Raw genomic sequence first — 18,036 nt, 5'->3', positions numbered from 1 at the left:
ATTACAGATTTTTAGAGGAAACCATGTCCAAGGGAGAAGGGGCTGCACTTATGACCACACTTTGAGGACTGGGGGAGCAGAGCGCATCAGTGCTGCTTGGGTGGAACACTGGTATGGTTTTCAGATCAAGGGCCACTTTAAAGCTCAACAGGGAATGTGAGCTGATCAGTTACTTCCCTGCTGTTCTTTCTCATGACACCCAAATCCCCAGAACTCCAGTCACCAGCAGCTCCCTCTTGAGAAGGGAATTACACTTAAGCTATTGCAACACCTCACTTTTTTATTGCTCCAGAGAAAACAGAAGGAAAAGACAAACACCTGCAGAGGACAGGGGGAGTGTGAGGAGGGCAAAGGCTGTCAATGCTGCAGCCATTCACAGAAATACAAGCCACTACTCATGCACTCAGTGCACAACCAAGTGCTGAAAAACCCGCAAATCTACACACCAGGAAGACAATATGGCTGAGGGGGAGAGAGAAGGCGGGGCGGTTAAGCTGAGGATCGCTTCTATTGTCTGTACAAAACAGGCCCCCCCGCAACATGAAGTCAGTCTCCCAGTGAGCAGTGGGCTTTAGTGTGTGGGAAAGGCCTTGCTGGCAGCCTCAGTGGGTCAAATTCAGTCTTGAAAGCCACAAGCTGCTGCTTCCCAAGGACGCCTCACCACGAGGCTGGGACAGTTCCGCTCTCTGCACGGTGCGCCTGGGACACCAGCTGGACCTTCCCCTGGCCCTGCTACCGGCCAGAGGAGACGTCTGCCTCATAGCCTTCCGTCTTCATGTCGTTGAGGCCCAGCTCTTCGTTCTGCTCAAACAGCCGCTCGTAGCGCTCCACTTGCATCTCGGGGTCTTCCTCAGGGGCATACGTATTCTGCAGGCATCACAAGGCAGCATTAGGCATGAATGCGACAACCAAGCCCTTCTGCCCCACCCAGGCTGCTGTCAGGCAGGGAGGCACCGGTGAGAAGATCATGGGGGAGCAGCCTAGCACATGTTAGGAAGAGGATTAAGTGGGTGGTGCAAGGCCAGAATCAAAAGCAGGTCTGTGCTTAGGCTCTTTCTTTATCCCCTGCCCAGGTATGCAGGACTGGGGGAATGAATAGTGAGGCAACCCAGGGCCCAGGCTACCTTCCTCAGCCGCAGAGGCACAGAGGTGCTTTTCCCTGGCCCAGAGTGCTTCCTGTTTCTCCTCAGAACCCATGGGACTAGGTGGTGGAGAAAACAACTTGCCCCAGCAATTTTCATGGCAGAGTGGGATTTGAGTGGCATTTCTTACATCCCAGCCACGATGAACCATCCACAGCACCACACAGGCTCCTCAACTCCTAACATATGTACTTGCTTTCCTCCTCTTCCTGTGTCTTCCTATTAACCACAGGGAAGAGTGCATCCTCCTTGGCTCTGCTCCAATATCCCAATGCCTCCCCTGCCCATGACCTTCACTCCTACAGCTCCATCCCCCTCAGCCACCCAGCAAAGGACTCTGCCCTTCTCCCTTGCTGTCCCATGAGCTTACAGCTCCATCCCAGAACACCTGTGCGATGCCTCCTCTTTGTCATTTCAAATCCCTTTGCAAAACCCACTTTTCTGTGGAGCCTTCAGCACAGGGATGCACAACCTTTGAAGGGTTGAGGGCCACATGACAAGAGCCAAAAGGGTTGGACAGAGCCAAAAGCATTCTTCATCCCCACACAACCACATAATTTATGAATTTCCCACAATCACCCCCAGTGTTAATAAACCACCACCTCTCTCCACCACTAGATTTTCCTCTTAGTCTTCCTTCTACTAGAGTCATAAAGGAACTGGCAGAAGAACTCTCAGAACCGCTGTCTATTCTCTTTGAGAAATCATGGAGGACGGGGGAAGTGCCAGATGACTGGAGGAGGGCTAACGTTGTCCCTATCTTCAAAAAGGGTAAAAAGGAGGAACCTGGGAACTACAGACCAGTCAGTCTGACATCAATCCCTGGGAAAATTCTGGAGCAGATCATAAAGCAATCCATCTGGAAGCACCTTGACAACAATGCCATCGAAGCCAACATGGATTTGTCAAAAACAAGTCATGCCAGACAAATCTGATCTCATTTTTTGATCAAGTAACCTCTCTTGTAGACCGTGGGAATGCTGTAGACATCATATACCTCGACTTCAGCAAAGCTTTCGACAAAGTGCCCCATGATATCCTGATGGGCAAACTAGCTCAAGGTGGGTTAGATGGAACAACGATCCGGTGGATCCACAGTTCGCTACAGAATCGGACTCCAAGAGTGCTTCTCAATGGGACCTTCTCAAGCTGGGGAGAGGCAACGAGTGGGGTACCGCAGGGCTCAGTCCTGGGCCCAGTGCTCTTCAACATTTTTATGAATGACTTGGAGGAGGAGGTGCAGGGAATGCTGATCAAATTTGCAGATGACACAAAATTGGGAGGGATAGCTAATACTTTGGAAGACAGAAACAAAATTCAAAGTGATCTGGATAGACTGGAGCGCTGGGCAGAAAACAACAGAATGGCATTTAATAGGGACAAATGCCAAGTTCTGCTCCTAGGAAAAAGAAACCAAATGCACAGTTACAAGATGGGGGATACGTGGCTCAACCACACTACGAGCGAGAAGGATCTTGGAATTGTTGTCGATCACAAGCTGAGTATGAGCCAACAATGTGATGTGGCTGCAAAAAAGGCAAATGCTCTTTTGGGCTGTATTCATAGAACCATCGCTTCCAAATCCCGGGAAGTACTAGTTCCCCTCTACTCAGCACTGGTTAGGCCTCATCTGGAGTACTGTGTCCAGTTCTGGGCACCACACTTTAAGAAGGATGCAGACAAACTGGAGAGGGTTCAGAGGAGGGCAACAAAGATGATCAGGGGACTGGAAACAAAGCCCTATGAAGAGAGACTGAAAGAACTAGGCATGTTTAGCCTTGAGAAGAGAAGACTGAGGGGAGATATGATAGCACTCTTCAAGTACTTGCAAGGTTGTCACAGAGAAGAAGGCCAGGATCTCTTCTTGATCATCCCAGAGTGCAGGACACGGAATAATGGGCTCAAGTTACAGGAAGCCAGATTCCGGCTGAACATCAGGAAAAACTTCCTGAGTGTCAGAGCAATACGACAATGGAACCAATTACCTGGGGAGCTGGTGGGCTCTCCCACACTGGAGGCCTTCAAGACGAGGCTGGACAGCCATTTGTCAGGGATGCTCTGATTTGGATTCCTGCATTGAGCAGGGGGTTGGACTCAATGGCCTTGTAGGCCCCTTCCAACCCTACTATTCTATGATTCTATGATTCTATACTCTGAAAACTCTGCCTTCCTGTGCAGCAGCAATACTCAGAGCTGGCAGGCAAGGAACTAGCAGAGAGCCACAGAACCCTCTGACTGTGGTTTGCACAGCACCTCCTAAGAAACTATCTAAGAACTGGGCTCCGTGAGCTCTATAGTTCCAGTCATGGAAGTGCTGGCCCTAGAGTGTCCACCTGGAAATGGGAAGATGCAGCAACGCCCAGAGACGGGTGGTGAGCTGGCAGGGTGATTTCTGCTGCGGGAAGCAACAACACCGGCTGCTGCAGCAGAGATCTCAGCAGCAGCAGTTGCAGTTTCTGGGCTGGTTGGCGGCGGCAGCGGGTGTGTTGCAGAGCCTGCGGGACCACCACAAAAGGCTTGGGGGTGGCTGCAACCTGCAGGTGCTGCACCCCTGCTTTAGCACAACCCCCTAGTCCTCATGCCCTGGTATAACTGAGCCTATGCACATATAACTTCAGTAATCACATATTTCTCCAGTTTACTCCTGCCTGCACTTCCTCTGCAGGCTCTTCGGAGCAGAGACCTGTCCTCTTATGCCCTGTTAAGTGTCATATGTACAGATGACCAAGCAAACGGAAAGGCCAAGAAGCCAATCCAGGCCTCTCACCCAATGTGGCTTTCCAAAAGCACACGATGTGCACTACTTGGTTTCTTATACCTAGCTGTGCAAGCAGCCTGCTCTCAGCAATGCCAGTGTTTTAGGCCACTAGTTGTAACCCACTTGTTCAATGTATATTTGACACTCCTTTCTGCCAGAGAAAGAGTGGTATGAAACTCAAGAACCTGCACATGCAAACAGCAACCAAAGCTGGTATCTGTCACAGGACCATCCCAGCTCATTCAAATTTCTTGCTTTTTTGGAACCAACACGGCCACCACTTCCTATGGAACTATCTGCTCTCCACGGCCCCTTGTCTCTCCCCATGCAATTTCACTCTACCTGGAGATAGCTGTTCCCTGCAGGGTCATCCAGCACAAAATGTACCCTCAGCTGCCCATCCACGATCTGGGGAAAAAGCAAACCAATCAGAGTTCAGGGAAGACTTCACCACCCCTCCTCCCAGCCAGGGAATCAGCCTACATGCAGGGGCAGCATCCATGTTGCTCTGCCTTGGTAGCTGCTCCCTGGCTGTGGAACTCCCTGCTGCATGAGGCCAGTTGCCTCCCTCTCTGTTGTCCTTCTGCTGGCAGGCAGAGATGTTTTCACAGGGCCTTTGGCATGTAAGCAGGCCTGATGCTGAAGCATTTTTAAAACAACACTGGCTAGTGCTGCTTATTTCTTTAATTGTTGTGTACTTTGTTTTTATGCTGTTTTAATAAAAATTTGTTTTAATTCATTTTTTATTGTTAGCCGTCTTGAGTACCATTCTTTGGCAAAATGGTGGGATATAAGATAAGTAAATTGTTGTTATGGTTCTTAATGGGACTTCCTGTCATGCTATAGCCCCATTGGAAAACATGTCCTGGACAGAAAGTGAAAGGGCAAAGAGGTGCCTCACCTGCTGTAGCTTCCTGCCAAACGCACAGAGTTTTTCAGCTCTGTCAGGGGTAGAGCTGTCTCCCAGGGTGAAGGGGTTCTTTGCCACCTGCAGGAGGGATGACTCAGTGTTAGGGCACTGCTCAGCACCACCTCATCCACCAGGATCCCACTGAGCCTGGAAGATTCAGCCATCCCACAGTCCAGCTGACAATCCCTGCCTCTGTTCCCCAGGGACCGCAGCACTCTGTTCCTTGTCTTCTGCCAGAAGTGGGCTGTTCTACCAAGGTCCCACCAGTCATGTTTCTCCGCCTGCAGGGCAGGCAACAAGCCAACTGAAATATGTAGCTTCTGCTGTTTTCAATTTCCATGTCTTGTTCTAAATGTTTTCTTGATACATTGTTGTTTCATTTGTTGCAAGCTGCCTTGAGGGGGTCTCCCTGGAAGGTGGGATGTCTACTTATTAAACAGCAAGTGCTCACCAGACTCTGGATATCCTTCAGCAATCCTTCCAGAGTTGTGAATTTTCCGCCCAGCGCTCCCATTCCCAGTTCAAACTCCAGCTCTGGAATCTCCACCTTACAGGTTTCAGACTGTGGGAAAAAAGGACATTTCAGAGGCTCAGCAACTCAGGCCGCTGCCATTTGTGGGAGACAGCAGCTACTGAAGGAGGTGCGTTACCTTTAGGATGTCTCTGGTCATGTCCGAGGGGTCCGTCACGTGCAGGGTTATCTTGGTTCCCAAAGGCTCTATAGCCCCTCCAGATTTAACCTGCAGACAGGGAGGCAAACAGTGAGTGACACAGGACAGGGCCCTTCCCCTTGCCGTGAAGTCCAAGGGAAGAGAGGTCTTGTTACCTCGTTTGTCCTGTGGCCACAGGCATCACAGTTGGTTGCCATGATAATTACTTCTTTGAAATGGGGAATCTCTGAGGAGGAGCCGTCAAAGAAACTTACATACAGACTCAGGCAGCCAAGCTCACGCTCCTGCCTTGCTTACATGAGGAAGCGGTTTCATTAGATCCCTATGTTGTGGGGCTACCAAACCGCATCCCAAACATCACTGCCGACACAGTCCCTCCCAAAACAAGCAGGCTGTGCATGGCTGAACTGCACTCACTAGACCAGGGGTCCCCAACCTTTTCAGTCCCATGGGCACATTTGGAAATTTGAGAAACTGCTGTGGGCGCTCCCACAAAATGGCTTCCACACTACATGTGGCTAGTCACATAATGGCTGCTGTGGGGGCCTGGCTAGTCAAAAGTGAACTAAAGAGGTTGGGGCGGGGGAGAAATAGCTAGAGGTAGGAAGGGAGGAGGAAATAGCAAGGCAAAGGTGTAGAGGGAAGAGAAAGAGTGAAGCTAGAGGCTAGAAAGGGAGAGAAAGAAGACTGCCCTAACATTTTCCAAGGCTTTTCTTAAAACAATTTTTTTGAAGGGGCAGGGAGGGGAGAGCTTTGTGGGTACTGTTGGAGGTCCCCGCGGGCACCATGGCCCCACTGATGCCGTGTTGGGATGCCTGCTCTAGACAAGAGCAATCCAACTGTCCTCAGGCACTTCACTGGCCCCACATTACAGGACTGGAAGGCGACATGTTCCTCATGCACAGACTCAAAAGGATACGCACCACCTTCATGTTTGTACTGGCTGGAGCATTACATTCTGGGCAATTTGTGCTAAACTGAAGCACCTGGAACACAAGAGATGCCACGTAGAGGCGTTTGTCCAAAGGCTACCCTGCCATCGAGACAGCAGAAGCCAGGCCCAACGGGCACTCAGCGTGACACCAAGGCTGCTCACGCACCCCGCGGTGCTCGAGGGTGACTCACCTCATTCCTCAGGTCGTCAACAGAGTCAGTCGAGTTCTCCTTGGACTCCTCTGCCTGAGAAAGAACAGAGGTGTTGAAACTGTGTTCTCTGGCACACAAGCTTAGGACCTAGAACTCGGCTCAAAGGGCTGGAGACATTCAGCACCACATGAATCAGAGTGGCGCTGCGTAAGGAAGAAGTTAACTAGCCTTCACAAATCCACCAAGGCCAGACACCCCCTAACTCAGGCTACCTCTATTCCAAGCATAGCAGCCTGCTGAGCAGTTCTCCTGTAATGGGTAACCATCAGGGCTTCATCTCTCCGTGGGGCACGAGGGTTCTCCACAAAGCTGTTACCTGAGGGGTCATCTAGGATCTAGGAGAAAGGGAAGGAGAAAAGCCACAAAGATCCTAATTTTGCTTCTGCAGGGAACAAGGGGGAATGCGCTTGCACTGGCTGCTGGATCCCTCCTGGCAGCCCTGCCCTGATGGCACTTACAAAGGTGAAGGCAGAATCCACTTCTTTCAGGCGCTTCAACTTAGAGATGAATGCATCTATCTTTCCCGCCACATCTCTGTCTGTTTCCTGTGAGCAAAAAGCAGAAGCAGCTGCCTTGAGCCCCCACCATTATCCAAACCATCATGGAAGAGGCTTTGCAGCAAATAACCACCAATACACCTAATGGATGCAGCTTCACTGGCCACCAGTCTTGATGGCTTTAAAAGGGGATAGGACAAATTCATGGAGAAGGCTTGCAATGCCTACTAATCCTGATAGCTAAATGCGACCTCCAGTATCAGAGGCAGGATATTTCTCAGAGCCAGTTGCTTCCCACAGGCAGCTGGTTGGCTGATGTGTGAGTGGAATGCTGGACTACAAGGTTCATCTTATGTTCTTACACCACGGCGGACTCTTCGTCTTTCTAGTCCAGCAGTTGCCTGCTGTTCTGACTGGCAGTGACTCTCCAGAAGTAGGCCTTGCTTTAAGCAGGCTGTATGTAACGCTGTTCCCAGCAGATTTGACATCGCCCGGGTATGTGCGTAAGGAAGACTGCCTTGAATTAAGGGTACGATTCAGGTTACATATATAGATTAAGATTAAGCCCATTATTACAGACCTATATTATCAGCAGAAGTATTTAATGGAGAACTTAAGTCTTTGTTTACTGAACTTAGTTTTTTTATTTTTTTGTGTTTTTTATTTTTTTATTTTTTTAACTAACTTTTTTTCATTTATTTGTCTTGTAACACACACTTCCACACCAGTGGGACTCTGCTTTTAACCTCTACTGAGTAGAGGAGCAGGCACAGGCTAGTCTAGAACAATCACAAAGCTAGACACAAAAAAGGGAAAGAGGCAATGGAAGGACAGGACTCTCCAGTGGTGGTGACCTGCAAGGTGTGTGCAATGTCTGTTTTCTTGCCTGAGAACAACATGGCCTACAAGAAAAAGTAAGCGGACTGGAGCGGCGACTGTCGACCCTCCGGGGAATAAGAGAACACGAAGAGTTCTTGGACAGAATGGGGGAACTAGAGCAGCAAAGGGAAGACCAGAAGCTTGAAGAGCAACAGCAAGATGTGGCAGAAGTGGGAAATGCTGAGGTGAAGAAAAATGGAGTAGAGGATACTCCATGGAAAAGGGTGACAGGAGAAGAAGAACTAGACGCCACTCTGCACCAGTGGAAGCAGTGGGGCTGTGGAACCGATTCCAGGTACTTGTGGATGAGACTGGAGGACAGCCTGCAGAGGAAGAATCACAGGGGAACCTACATGAGAGTGAGCAAGAGGCTGAAGTTCAGTCAAACAGAGGCGATGAAACCCAGGCCTACAACAAGAAGAGAAGAGTGGTAGTAGTGGGAGACTTCTTGCTGCGTGGGATCGAGACCCAAGTATGTTGCGAAGACCCATGGACTCGCCAGGTATGTTGTCTCCTGGGAGGATGGATTAGAGACGTGACTGAAAGGTTGCCTGCACTCATAAAGCCCACTGACAGGTATCCCTTTCTTCTCATCCATGTGGGAACAAATGATACCACCAAGCGGAGCTACGAAGAGATCACGTCAGACTTTGAAGCTTTGGAAGGAAACTCAAGAACTTTGGGGCCCAGATAGTTTTCTCATCCATCCTTCCAGTAGTTAGAAGAGGGATAGAAAGGGAACGAAAAATACTCCGGGTGAATGACTGGCTACAAAGGTGGTGCCGACGAGAGAGATTTGGATTTTGGGACTACGGGCTATACTTCCTGGAAGATGGGCTGTTGGCAAGGGACGGGTTGCACCTCACAAAGGATGGGAAGAATGTGTTTGGCCACAGCATGAAGAACTTCATCAGCAGGGCTTTAAACTGAATCCTACGGGCAAGGGAGATGTAATGTTGGGGGTAACAATGGACGCAGGCACATGCACTGCAACGGAGAGAACAGCTCTGATAGTGCCCAATAATAGTCTTCAGTCACATGTAGGAAGAAAGCCAGACTATGAAGCACATGGTCTTCGATGTCGATATACTAATGCCCAGAGTATGGGAAACAAACAGAATGAACTTGAACTCTTAATACAGGAGGGAAATTATGACTTGATAGGTATAACTGAGACTTAGTGGGATGACTCTCTTGACTGGAATACAGCAATGGAAGGATATAACTTGTTCAAAAAGAACAGGAGGAACAGAAAGGGAGGTGGGGTCTCTGCACAGAAATACAGGAGGATGAGCTTGGTAGCCCCATCAAGAGCATCTGGATCAAAATTAATGGAGCAAAGAATAAAAGGAACCTGGTGGTTAGAATCTACTACCGGCCACCCAACCAAGGAGAAGACGAGGATGAAACTTTTGAAAAGCAAACAGCCAATGTTTTAAGGAAGCATGATGTAGTAGTAATGGGGGACTTCAATTTCCCCGATCTTTGTTGGGAGACAACTTCTGCAAAACAGGGCCCCTCCAGGAAATTCCTGACTTGTGTGGCAGATAACTTCCTCCTACAGAAAGTAGAGGAAGGAACTAGAGGATCAGCTATCCTTGACTTGATCCTAACCAACAGAGATGACACAGTGGATAAAGTAGCAGTTACAGGAACTCTGGGGGAAAGCGACCATGGTGTACTTGAGTTCTTGGTTCTAAGGGAAGCAAAAGCCGAGTGTAGTCAAACGCGTAACCTGGATTTTAGGAAAGCTGATTTTAATACACTCAGAACAATGATCAGTAAGGTCCCATGGCAAGTGACACTAACGAGAAAAGGAGTCCAAGATGGATGGGAGCTTTTAAAAAAGGAAATTCTCAAGGCACAATTACAAACAATTCCAACAAGAAGAAAAGGTGGAAGACAACAGAAGAAGCCAATGTGGCTTCACAAAAAGCTTAGGGATGACCTGAAAACAAAAAAGGACACATATAGGAAGTGGAAAGAAGGCCAAGTAACAAAGGAAGAGTACAGGCAGGTAGCACAGAATTGCAGGGATGGCGTCAGGAAGGCTAAAGCTGAGAACGAGCTGAAGTTAGCGAGGGATGCTAAAAGCAACAAAAAGGCTTTCTTCAGCTACATGCATAGTAAAAGGCAGAGGAAAGAAATGGTTGTTCAGCTATTAAATAAGGATGGCAAAACGATAACAGATGACAAAAAGAAGGCAGAGGTGCTCAATTCCTACTTCGGTTCAGTCTTCTCCCAAAAGAGGGTCTATGACCCCCCTGGCAAAGGCAAAGTACAGGTTGAAGGGGCAGGGTTGCAGCTTGAGATCGATAGGCATATGGTCAAGGAACACCTCATTACTTTGAATGAGTTCAAATCTCCAGGGCCAGATGAACTGCATCCTAGAGTCATAAAGGAACTGGCAGAAGAACTCTCAGAACCGCTGTCTATTCTCTTTGAGAAATCATGGAGGACGGGGGAAGTGCCAGATGACTGGAGGAGGGCTAATGTTGTCCCTATCTTCAAAAAGGGTAAAAAGGAGGAACCTGGGAACTACAGACCAGTCAGTCTGACATCAATACCTGGGAGAATTCTGGAGCAGATGATAAAGCAATCCATCTGGAAGCACCTTGAAAACAATGCCGTGATTACTCAAAGCCAACATGGATTTGTCAAAAACAAGTCCTGCCAGACGAATCTGATCTCATTTTTTGATCAAGTCACCTCCCTTGTGGACCGTGGGAATGCTGTAGACATCATATACCTTGACTTCCGCAAAGTGCCCCACGATATCCTGATGAGCAAACGAGCTCAAAGTGGGCTAGATGAAACAACGATCCGGTGGATCCACAGTTGGCTACAGAATCGGACTCCAAGAGTGCTTATCAATGGGACCTTCTCCAACTGGGGAGAGGCAACGAGTGGGGTACCGCAGGGCTCAGTCCTGGGCCCAGTGCTCTTCAACATTTGTATTAATGACTTGGAGGAGGAGGTGCAGGGAATGCTGATCAAATTTGCAGATGACACAAAATGGGGCGGGATAGCTAATAGTTTGGAAGACAGAAACAAAATTCAAAGTGATCTGGATAGACTGGAGCGCTGGGCAGAAAACAACAGAATGACATTTCATAGGGATAAATGCCAAGTTCTGCACCTAGGAAAAAGAAACCAAAGGCACAGTTACAAGACGGGGGATACGTGGCTCAACAACACTACAAGCGAGAAGGATCTTGGAATTGTGGTCGATCACAAGCTGAATATGAGCCAACAATGTGATGTGGCTGCAAAAAAGGCAAATGCTCTTTTGGGCTGCATTCATAAAAGCATCGCTTCAGAATCCTGGGAAGTACTAGTTCCCCTCTACTCAGCACTGGTTAGGCCTCATCTGGAGTACTGTGTCCAGTTCTGGGCACCACACTTTAAGAAGGATGCAGACAAACTGGAGAGGGTTCAGAGGAGGGCAACAAAGATGATCAGGGGACTGGAAACAAAGCCCTATGAAGAGACACTGAAAGAACTGGGCATGTTTAGCCTTGAGAAGAGAAGACTGAGGGGAGATATGACAGCGCTCTTCAAACACTTGAAAGGTTGTCACAGAGAAGAAGGCCAGGATCTCTTCTTGAACATCCCAGAGTGCAGGACATGGAATAATGGGCTCAAGTTACAGGAAGCCAGATTCCAGCTGAACATCAGGAAAAACTTCCTGACTGTTAGAGCAATATGACAATGGAACCAATTCCCTAGGGAGGTGGTGGGCTCTCCCACACTGGAGGCGTTCAAGACGAGGGTGGACAGCCACCTGTCAGGGATGCTCTGACTTGGATTCCTGCATTGAGGAGGAGGTTGGACTCGATGGCCTTGTAGGCCCCTTCCAACCCTACTATTCTATGATTCTATGAAATGGAATAGTTCAGATTCCAATCAGCCATATACTGAGCGTCTAGGGCTGTTGAGAATATTGTTGAACAGATTCAAATATTTAGGACCACGGGACTACAAGAGAACATCAGAAAAGCCCTAAGGTTGGATCAGCGCAAGGATCCATCTAGTGCAGCATTCTGTTCACACAGTGGCCAACCAGCTGTCGACCAGGAACCCACAGGCAGGACATGAGTGCAACAGCACCCTCCCACCCATGTTCCCAGGCAACTGGTATACATAGGCTCACTGACTCTGGTACCGGAGAGCCATCTAAACCCCACAGTCTTTCAATGCTTCCAAACAATGCTCACATTTAACTTCCCTGGGGATGAGTACCCATTAAAGCCAAGGAAGCCCAATGTTCATGTTTATATACGGGCTGTTCTGCTTGAAGAAACAGCCACTGCCAGGAAGCTTTTCAATGAGCAAGAGTCCAGCAGCAATTAACACCCCCAAGGGCGGCCCCCCGCTCCCCAGCTGAACCCAAAGCCCCATGGAGCAACAGTCAAGACTCCCACAGACCGCTCACAAGAGGCTTACCCTGCGGCTGGGCTGGTCCTGCTCCAGTCCTGCTATGGCTCGGTCAATTAACCCTTCCAGGGTGGTCAGAGCTGGTGAAAGGGAGGGGAGGAAGCCAGAGACATTACTACCCCATTATGCAGACCCGCACTCTTCCAGCCTGGTACACAAAATGACTGTTATTATGAGGTTGGCTTGTTCACTGGCTCCCATGAACTAATGTTAGTGCATCCTGCCAGGAGCCAAATCCTCCGCAGCAAGCCAAAGACTGGATGGCAACAGTGCAGGGAAGCTGCAACTGCTGTTCTTCAGAAGGCGGCAGCAAGACAGCTTCATGCCTTCTCTGCCTCTTTCATGCCATGCCCCCCTTCTCCGCTGTGCCCCACAGCCCCAACTGCCCAGAGGTAATACAGCCGACGGCACTAGCACACTAGCAGGGTGCCAGAACAGAGGGTGGGCTGGCAACGTGCCCCCGAAGTTAAATAGAGCAACGGGGCTAAAAGCTACCACTGTTTTGGAAAGCAGTCAGCACTTGACCAGGAGGAACACAAGAGCCCCACTTCTTATTCTGCAAGGAAAGGCTTATCAGGGGTCTGGATCCCACCGGCTGACCTCTGGCCCTTCTCTGGCACTGCTACTCCAGCCAGGGTGTCAGAGCCCAGTGACATGCACCCCCTCCACGCACCCCGAAAGCCCCAGTGGAACACGCCACCTCCACCCCCTGCACAGCTCCTCCTCCTCTGCAACGGGTCACCTCAACAGCATCAAGAATGTGCTAGCTGCTCCTGCGGCCCACGACCACTGCTAGCAGCCCCAAGTCATACCAACAGGACCATATACCCACCTCCCTTCTGGGAAAAAGCAGGGATTTCAAAGTCTAGTTCAGGGACTCTAGCTGTGGCACAGTCAGTCTTCACCACTTCCCTATTCATATCCTGGAGAGAATGATTTACAGGAAAGGTTACACCAGCCTTGAAGCCACTCTGATGGGTGGGGACAAGGACAGGCCCAAAACACACACGAGCTAAGGGGGAAATCAAGCAGGGAGAGAAAACCTTCCCCGACCAAGCCCAGCCATGACTTGCAGACCCCTGCTGAGGCACCTGGATCCCCCCTTACAGCAGCCTTCCTCAACCTGGTGCTCTCCAGATGTTTTGGATTCCACCTCCTATCAGCCCCGGCCAGCATAGCCAGCAGCCAGGAACCCTGCGAGTTGTCGTCCACAACATTGGGAGGACACCGGTTGCCTGACTGGCTACCCACAGAGCAAGACATTCTGTTCAGATTCCTAGATCATGGCTAAGCACGGTTTCATCCACCCTAGTGACCAGAAGGCTCCCCCCACCCCATGGTTTTTTTGAACTCTACACTAATGGATGGATGTAAAACATCTTTCTTTTGGCTAGGCTGAGTAATCTTTTCCACTTGGGGAACTGTATTTCAGCTTGTTGTTTTAGCTTCTTAAGATCTGTACACAACCTAGAGCCTTGAAAAGTTGGCTAAGAAATGTTTATATAAAATAAAGGTACTTTCAATCACATCACCATCATCTGAATGAGCACCTAGACCTGCAGGAGCCTGCCCAAGCATTACGAGCAGCACTGGAGGCCCTGCACTCTGGCCCACCCGCAAGAGCCATTAGGGTGGTGGGTACCACAGATAGAGGGGCTTTCTCAGTGGTGGCCCCACGCCTTGGCACGCCCTCCCCAGACAGATACGTATGGCTTCATCACTGCTGTCTTTTAAAATAAACCCGAACATGGATTGTTCCAGTCTTCATTTGGTGCTTAAAAACCATGAGCTGCTGCTGCGACTGGATGTGTTGAGTGGTATGTTCCTCTTTTGGTAGTATTGTAAGTGGCCTTGGGACGGCAGGATGCCTTAAAAGATGGGTTAAAATTCTCTTTATTAATAATATTTAATATTTATATTCCCTCTGTCTTCTGTGGAACTCCCACAGAGGCAGTGACAGGCTCAGAGCAGCTTAGCTTCAGCACGGCTGCTGCACCGTGCTGTTTGGAACCAAGCCCTGGGGCCTCTACGCCGACACAGAGCGGGATTTCTCAGTGCTGACTTCTGATGCATGAAAGCACTAGCCAACCTACATAACGCTATGCTAGGCAAGGATAACATAACACATAATGCTTTGCTAGGCAAGGAAGTGAAGCTGGCTGACTGAACCGTGGGATCACTGCTTTCACGAGCCAGATCAGCTCTGCAGTGAATCAGCTCTGTAATGCGTTCAGACGTGGTGCAGCCAGATCCAAGGGAGCAGGAACTGTGCCACTAGACATCTTCAGAGTTGCCAATGCTGCTCCGACAGCAACACCGCTGTCCTTCAGAAGCGGCCGCGGGAGGCGGACCAACCCACCTGCTTGGTCTGCACCGTCAGCGTATAGCACACTCCTTCATCCTGGATCCGGCCAGCGGACTGGATCTCAGAATTTGCCCACCTACAGCTGTTGCAGGTGAAGGAGCTGACAATGATCTCTTTGAAGAATGGAACCCTCGTCAGCAACAGCCGAGTCACTCCCTAGGGCAAGTAAAGGAAAAAGAGCGTAGCCCTAAATGCCACAGGCTCAAAGCCCTAACCACAACTGCGGGGCCTTCACAGACTTCGCGCCCTCCCCCCGATGTGGATGCGCAGCTTTTACTCCGGAGCCCGAGCTCAGGGGCAGGTGCCCCGCCCCGCTCCCCGATAAGCCCCGCCGGCCCCTCAGCCCCGGAAGAGGCCCAAGGGGCCGCAGCCCGGCGTCTCGCTGCCCCAGGCCTGGCCCCGTTGCTCGAGGCCCGTTCGCGCGCCAGGGCCTCGGCCCGGAGCACGAGCGCCTCCGCAGGGGGCCGCTGCGCCGGAGCGCCGGCTACGCGGGCGGCGGCCTCGGCCGGGCCGGGGGGCGCGGCGGGCAGGCGCTCACGTGGCGGTAGCAGGCCATGCAGAGGGACTCGATCTCAGCCGGCAGCTGCTCCTCGTCCTCGGCGCTGAGCGGGCGGAACAGCCGCGCCGCCGCGGCGGAGGCCTCCGCGCCGGCGGGGCCCCGCGCGCCGAGGGCCGACATGGCGCTGGCGCTCGCCGGGCTTCCGCCGCGCCCGGAAGGCGACGTCGCGGCGGGCGTGGCTCGCGGCGGGCCCGCGCCTCCTCGGCCGCCCGCGGCGGGGCGCCTCGCCGGGCGGCGCCGCGGGCCGAGCCCGCTCCCTCAGGCGCCTCGCGGAACCGGCGGCCACGCAGGGCCGCCGCGGCGCGGGCCCGGGGGCGCCTCCGGCGGCGGCCGGGCGGCCCTTCGCCTTGGCGGCCGCCGTCGGGGCCCCGCGTTCGGGGCGGCCGCCTCAGCCGCCGTTGCCGCGAGCGGCCTGGGGCGCCGCCGGCCCGCCGCCTGGAGGTTGAGGCCCCGCGCCCCGCGGGCCCGTGCCGGCACAAGCGGGTCAGCCGTTCAGACGCCGCGAGGCTTCCGTGCGCGGCCGCGACAGACGGACGCAGCCCCCGCGCTCAGGACCAGCGGCCGGCCGGCCGGCCGCGCTGCGGGCGCCTCCTCCAGGCCGGCTGCTGGGCTCCCCGGGGGGACTGGGCTCGTCTGGGGCCAGTCCAGCTGCAGAGTTGCGCCCTTGGGCCGGTGGTGGGCAACTCGTGGCCCTCCGGATGGTTTGGCCTGGAACTCCCGGCAGCCCTGCCCACCGTAGCCAGCGGTGAGGACGGGTGGAGTTGTGCGCCGAGCGGCCGGAGGGCCACAAGGTGCTCGCCCCTGCTTTGAGCCCTTCGCTGGCCACGGGCGGAAGAACTCCCGGACGCAGGCTGCTTCAGAAACCAGGGAGTGTTTTGGAGCAGCAGCACTTTGGAACGCAGCATTCAGAAAAGGCAAGACACAACGGTCCGAGTAGACATTACTTTACTGGTGACAGTGAAGGAGCCATTTACAATTCAGGGCAATTAAGCCGGATTTGACATATCATTTCTATATATACACAGTGTGTTGTTCACAGATTCACATTGATTAGGCCATTCTTTTTTTAAGGTGCTGTACTCAGAGAAATGGTCGTTTTTATTCATATTCACTGTAAAGACGTGTAAAACTGCACTGTGACAGACCTTGGTAAACAGTGCTTGCATTGTATGATTTAGCAACTGTCGAAAGGCTATTAAAAGCCAGAAGTTCAGCTGTTTTGCCATGTTGGTCTGTGGTCTCAGAAGCTGGATGGTCAGTGTGGAGCTGATGATTTAGCATCTTTTACTACATTAATTTGTCCTTACCCAAAGCGGTTCTGCTAATATTTGTGAGAAGAAACAGTGCAGGAGTGACCCCATCCTTACATATATGTAGCACCCTAAATGACACATTACAGTTTCATTCATTTCTTTTCATCCATCTGGCTTCCACAAGAGCACTCCAGCTAAAAGTTGAGAATTATGTGAGCTTGTTTAACCCGGACATCTTTGACATGTTAAAGTCACCACTATGTGACGAGCGTGAGTCCTCACATGGTGAGATCTGAGAATTATCACATCCTTGGAAATAAGTGCTCATCCTACAAAAGCAGTAAGAAAAATTTACATTGAGGTGACTGTACCACAAAAATGAACATGAGAGTTGAGCATTAGTCAGCAGAAGGTAGCCTTCACATCACTCCAGTCTCTGTAGCCTTATTTAAACCCTCGTCTCCTACAGAAGAATAGGGGAAGTAGGAGAGAGAAAATACAGTTTGCCAGAGAGGGTGCTGTGTCCAGAGCTTCACTGCACCCAAAAATGCCAAGTACCTGTAATTTGAAATAGTATAAAAGCCATCAGGAGCAAGATGCCACAAGTCACAGCCTGCAGCCAACCATAGGTGCCCAAGACCTTGAATTCCCAAACCTGCAAGCCACCCATCCAGCTGTTCAACACACAGGGTGCAGTACGATGAAAATAAAGAGGAGGTGTGAAGGGAAAATCATCCCCACCCTCCATCATCCCCATGCTCCTTCCCCATCCCAGTTGCACTCTTCCAGCTAGCCCTCCTAACAGCCGGCCTAAGTGGTTGACTGAGCCATTCCTAAAAGTCTGACCTGGAATCTGGGGGGAAACCTTGTGTCTCATAGATTGGCTCGACCTCTCCCAGCCCCAGGGTAAGTTATTTTTAATGGACCTTTGCTGTCTATTTGCTGGGGTGTAGGGTTTCAGTATAAGCTGCTGTTTGGCTCCCTTAAACTCTGGGAAATGCCCTTCCACAGGGTGTCAAGTCTGACATGCAAACCTTCCAGTTGTGTGCAGTTTTCCTGGAAGTCCTCCAAGTATGGAGGTGGTGGAGAGAGCTTGAGCTTCATCACTGCCATCTCTCAGCAGTCCTTGTGAAGTTCTCTCCTTGAAGGGTGGTGTCCCTCCTGAACGCCTCAATTCTCTCTGGGGCCGTATCTGCCAGGAAGGAGTCCAGAGCCTGCCAAGGGTCCTCTTGGCTCCTGAAGAAGCGCTGCTGGAGGGAGGCTGAGCTGCCCAGCAGGCGCTACAGGCTTCTTCAGTCTTGACCCGAGTCCCTCGCATTGTGGATCAGCTTGTCAGAGAACTCTTGAATGTTCTGGATGACTTGCTCCTGTGCAGCCGTGGCCTGAGGTACATTTTTGCGGAGCGCCACCACCCTATGG

At 51.3% G+C, this 18,036-nt stretch overlaps 1 protein-coding gene across 1 annotated transcript; it reads right to left on the bottom strand.

Moving 5' to 3' along the window:
- Window positions 1-256: 256 nt before the first annotated feature.
- Window positions 257-15,511, bottom strand: ZPR1 (ZPR1 zinc finger). Its single transcript, XM_084860611.1, has 14 exons — window positions 15,344-15,511; window positions 14,800-14,961; window positions 13,273-13,363; window positions 12,450-12,520; window positions 7,086-7,172; window positions 6,840-6,962; window positions 6,607-6,660; window positions 6,401-6,467; window positions 5,637-5,707; window positions 5,461-5,550; window positions 5,262-5,372; window positions 4,802-4,888; window positions 4,243-4,308; window positions 257-867 (listed from the first exon to the last, which is right to left on the bottom strand). The coding sequence occupies exons 1-14, from the start codon at window positions 15,482-15,484 to the stop codon at window positions 733-735; spliced, it is 1,356 nt and encodes a 451-aa protein (XP_084716737.1). The 5' UTR covers window positions 15,485-15,511; the 3' UTR covers window positions 257-732.
- Window positions 15,512-18,036: the final 2,525 nt, after the last annotated feature.

Source organism: Heloderma suspectum, chromosome 6 (assembly GCF_057233095.1).
Source record: "Heloderma suspectum isolate Gila_16-S chromosome 6, 16-S_ref, whole genome shotgun sequence".
NCBI classification, from domain to species: domain Eukaryota; kingdom Metazoa; phylum Chordata; class Lepidosauria; order Squamata; family Helodermatidae; genus Heloderma; species Heloderma suspectum.
The sequence above is the reverse complement of the archived record's forward strand: the minus strand, read 5'-3'. Positions and strand labels throughout refer to the sequence as shown.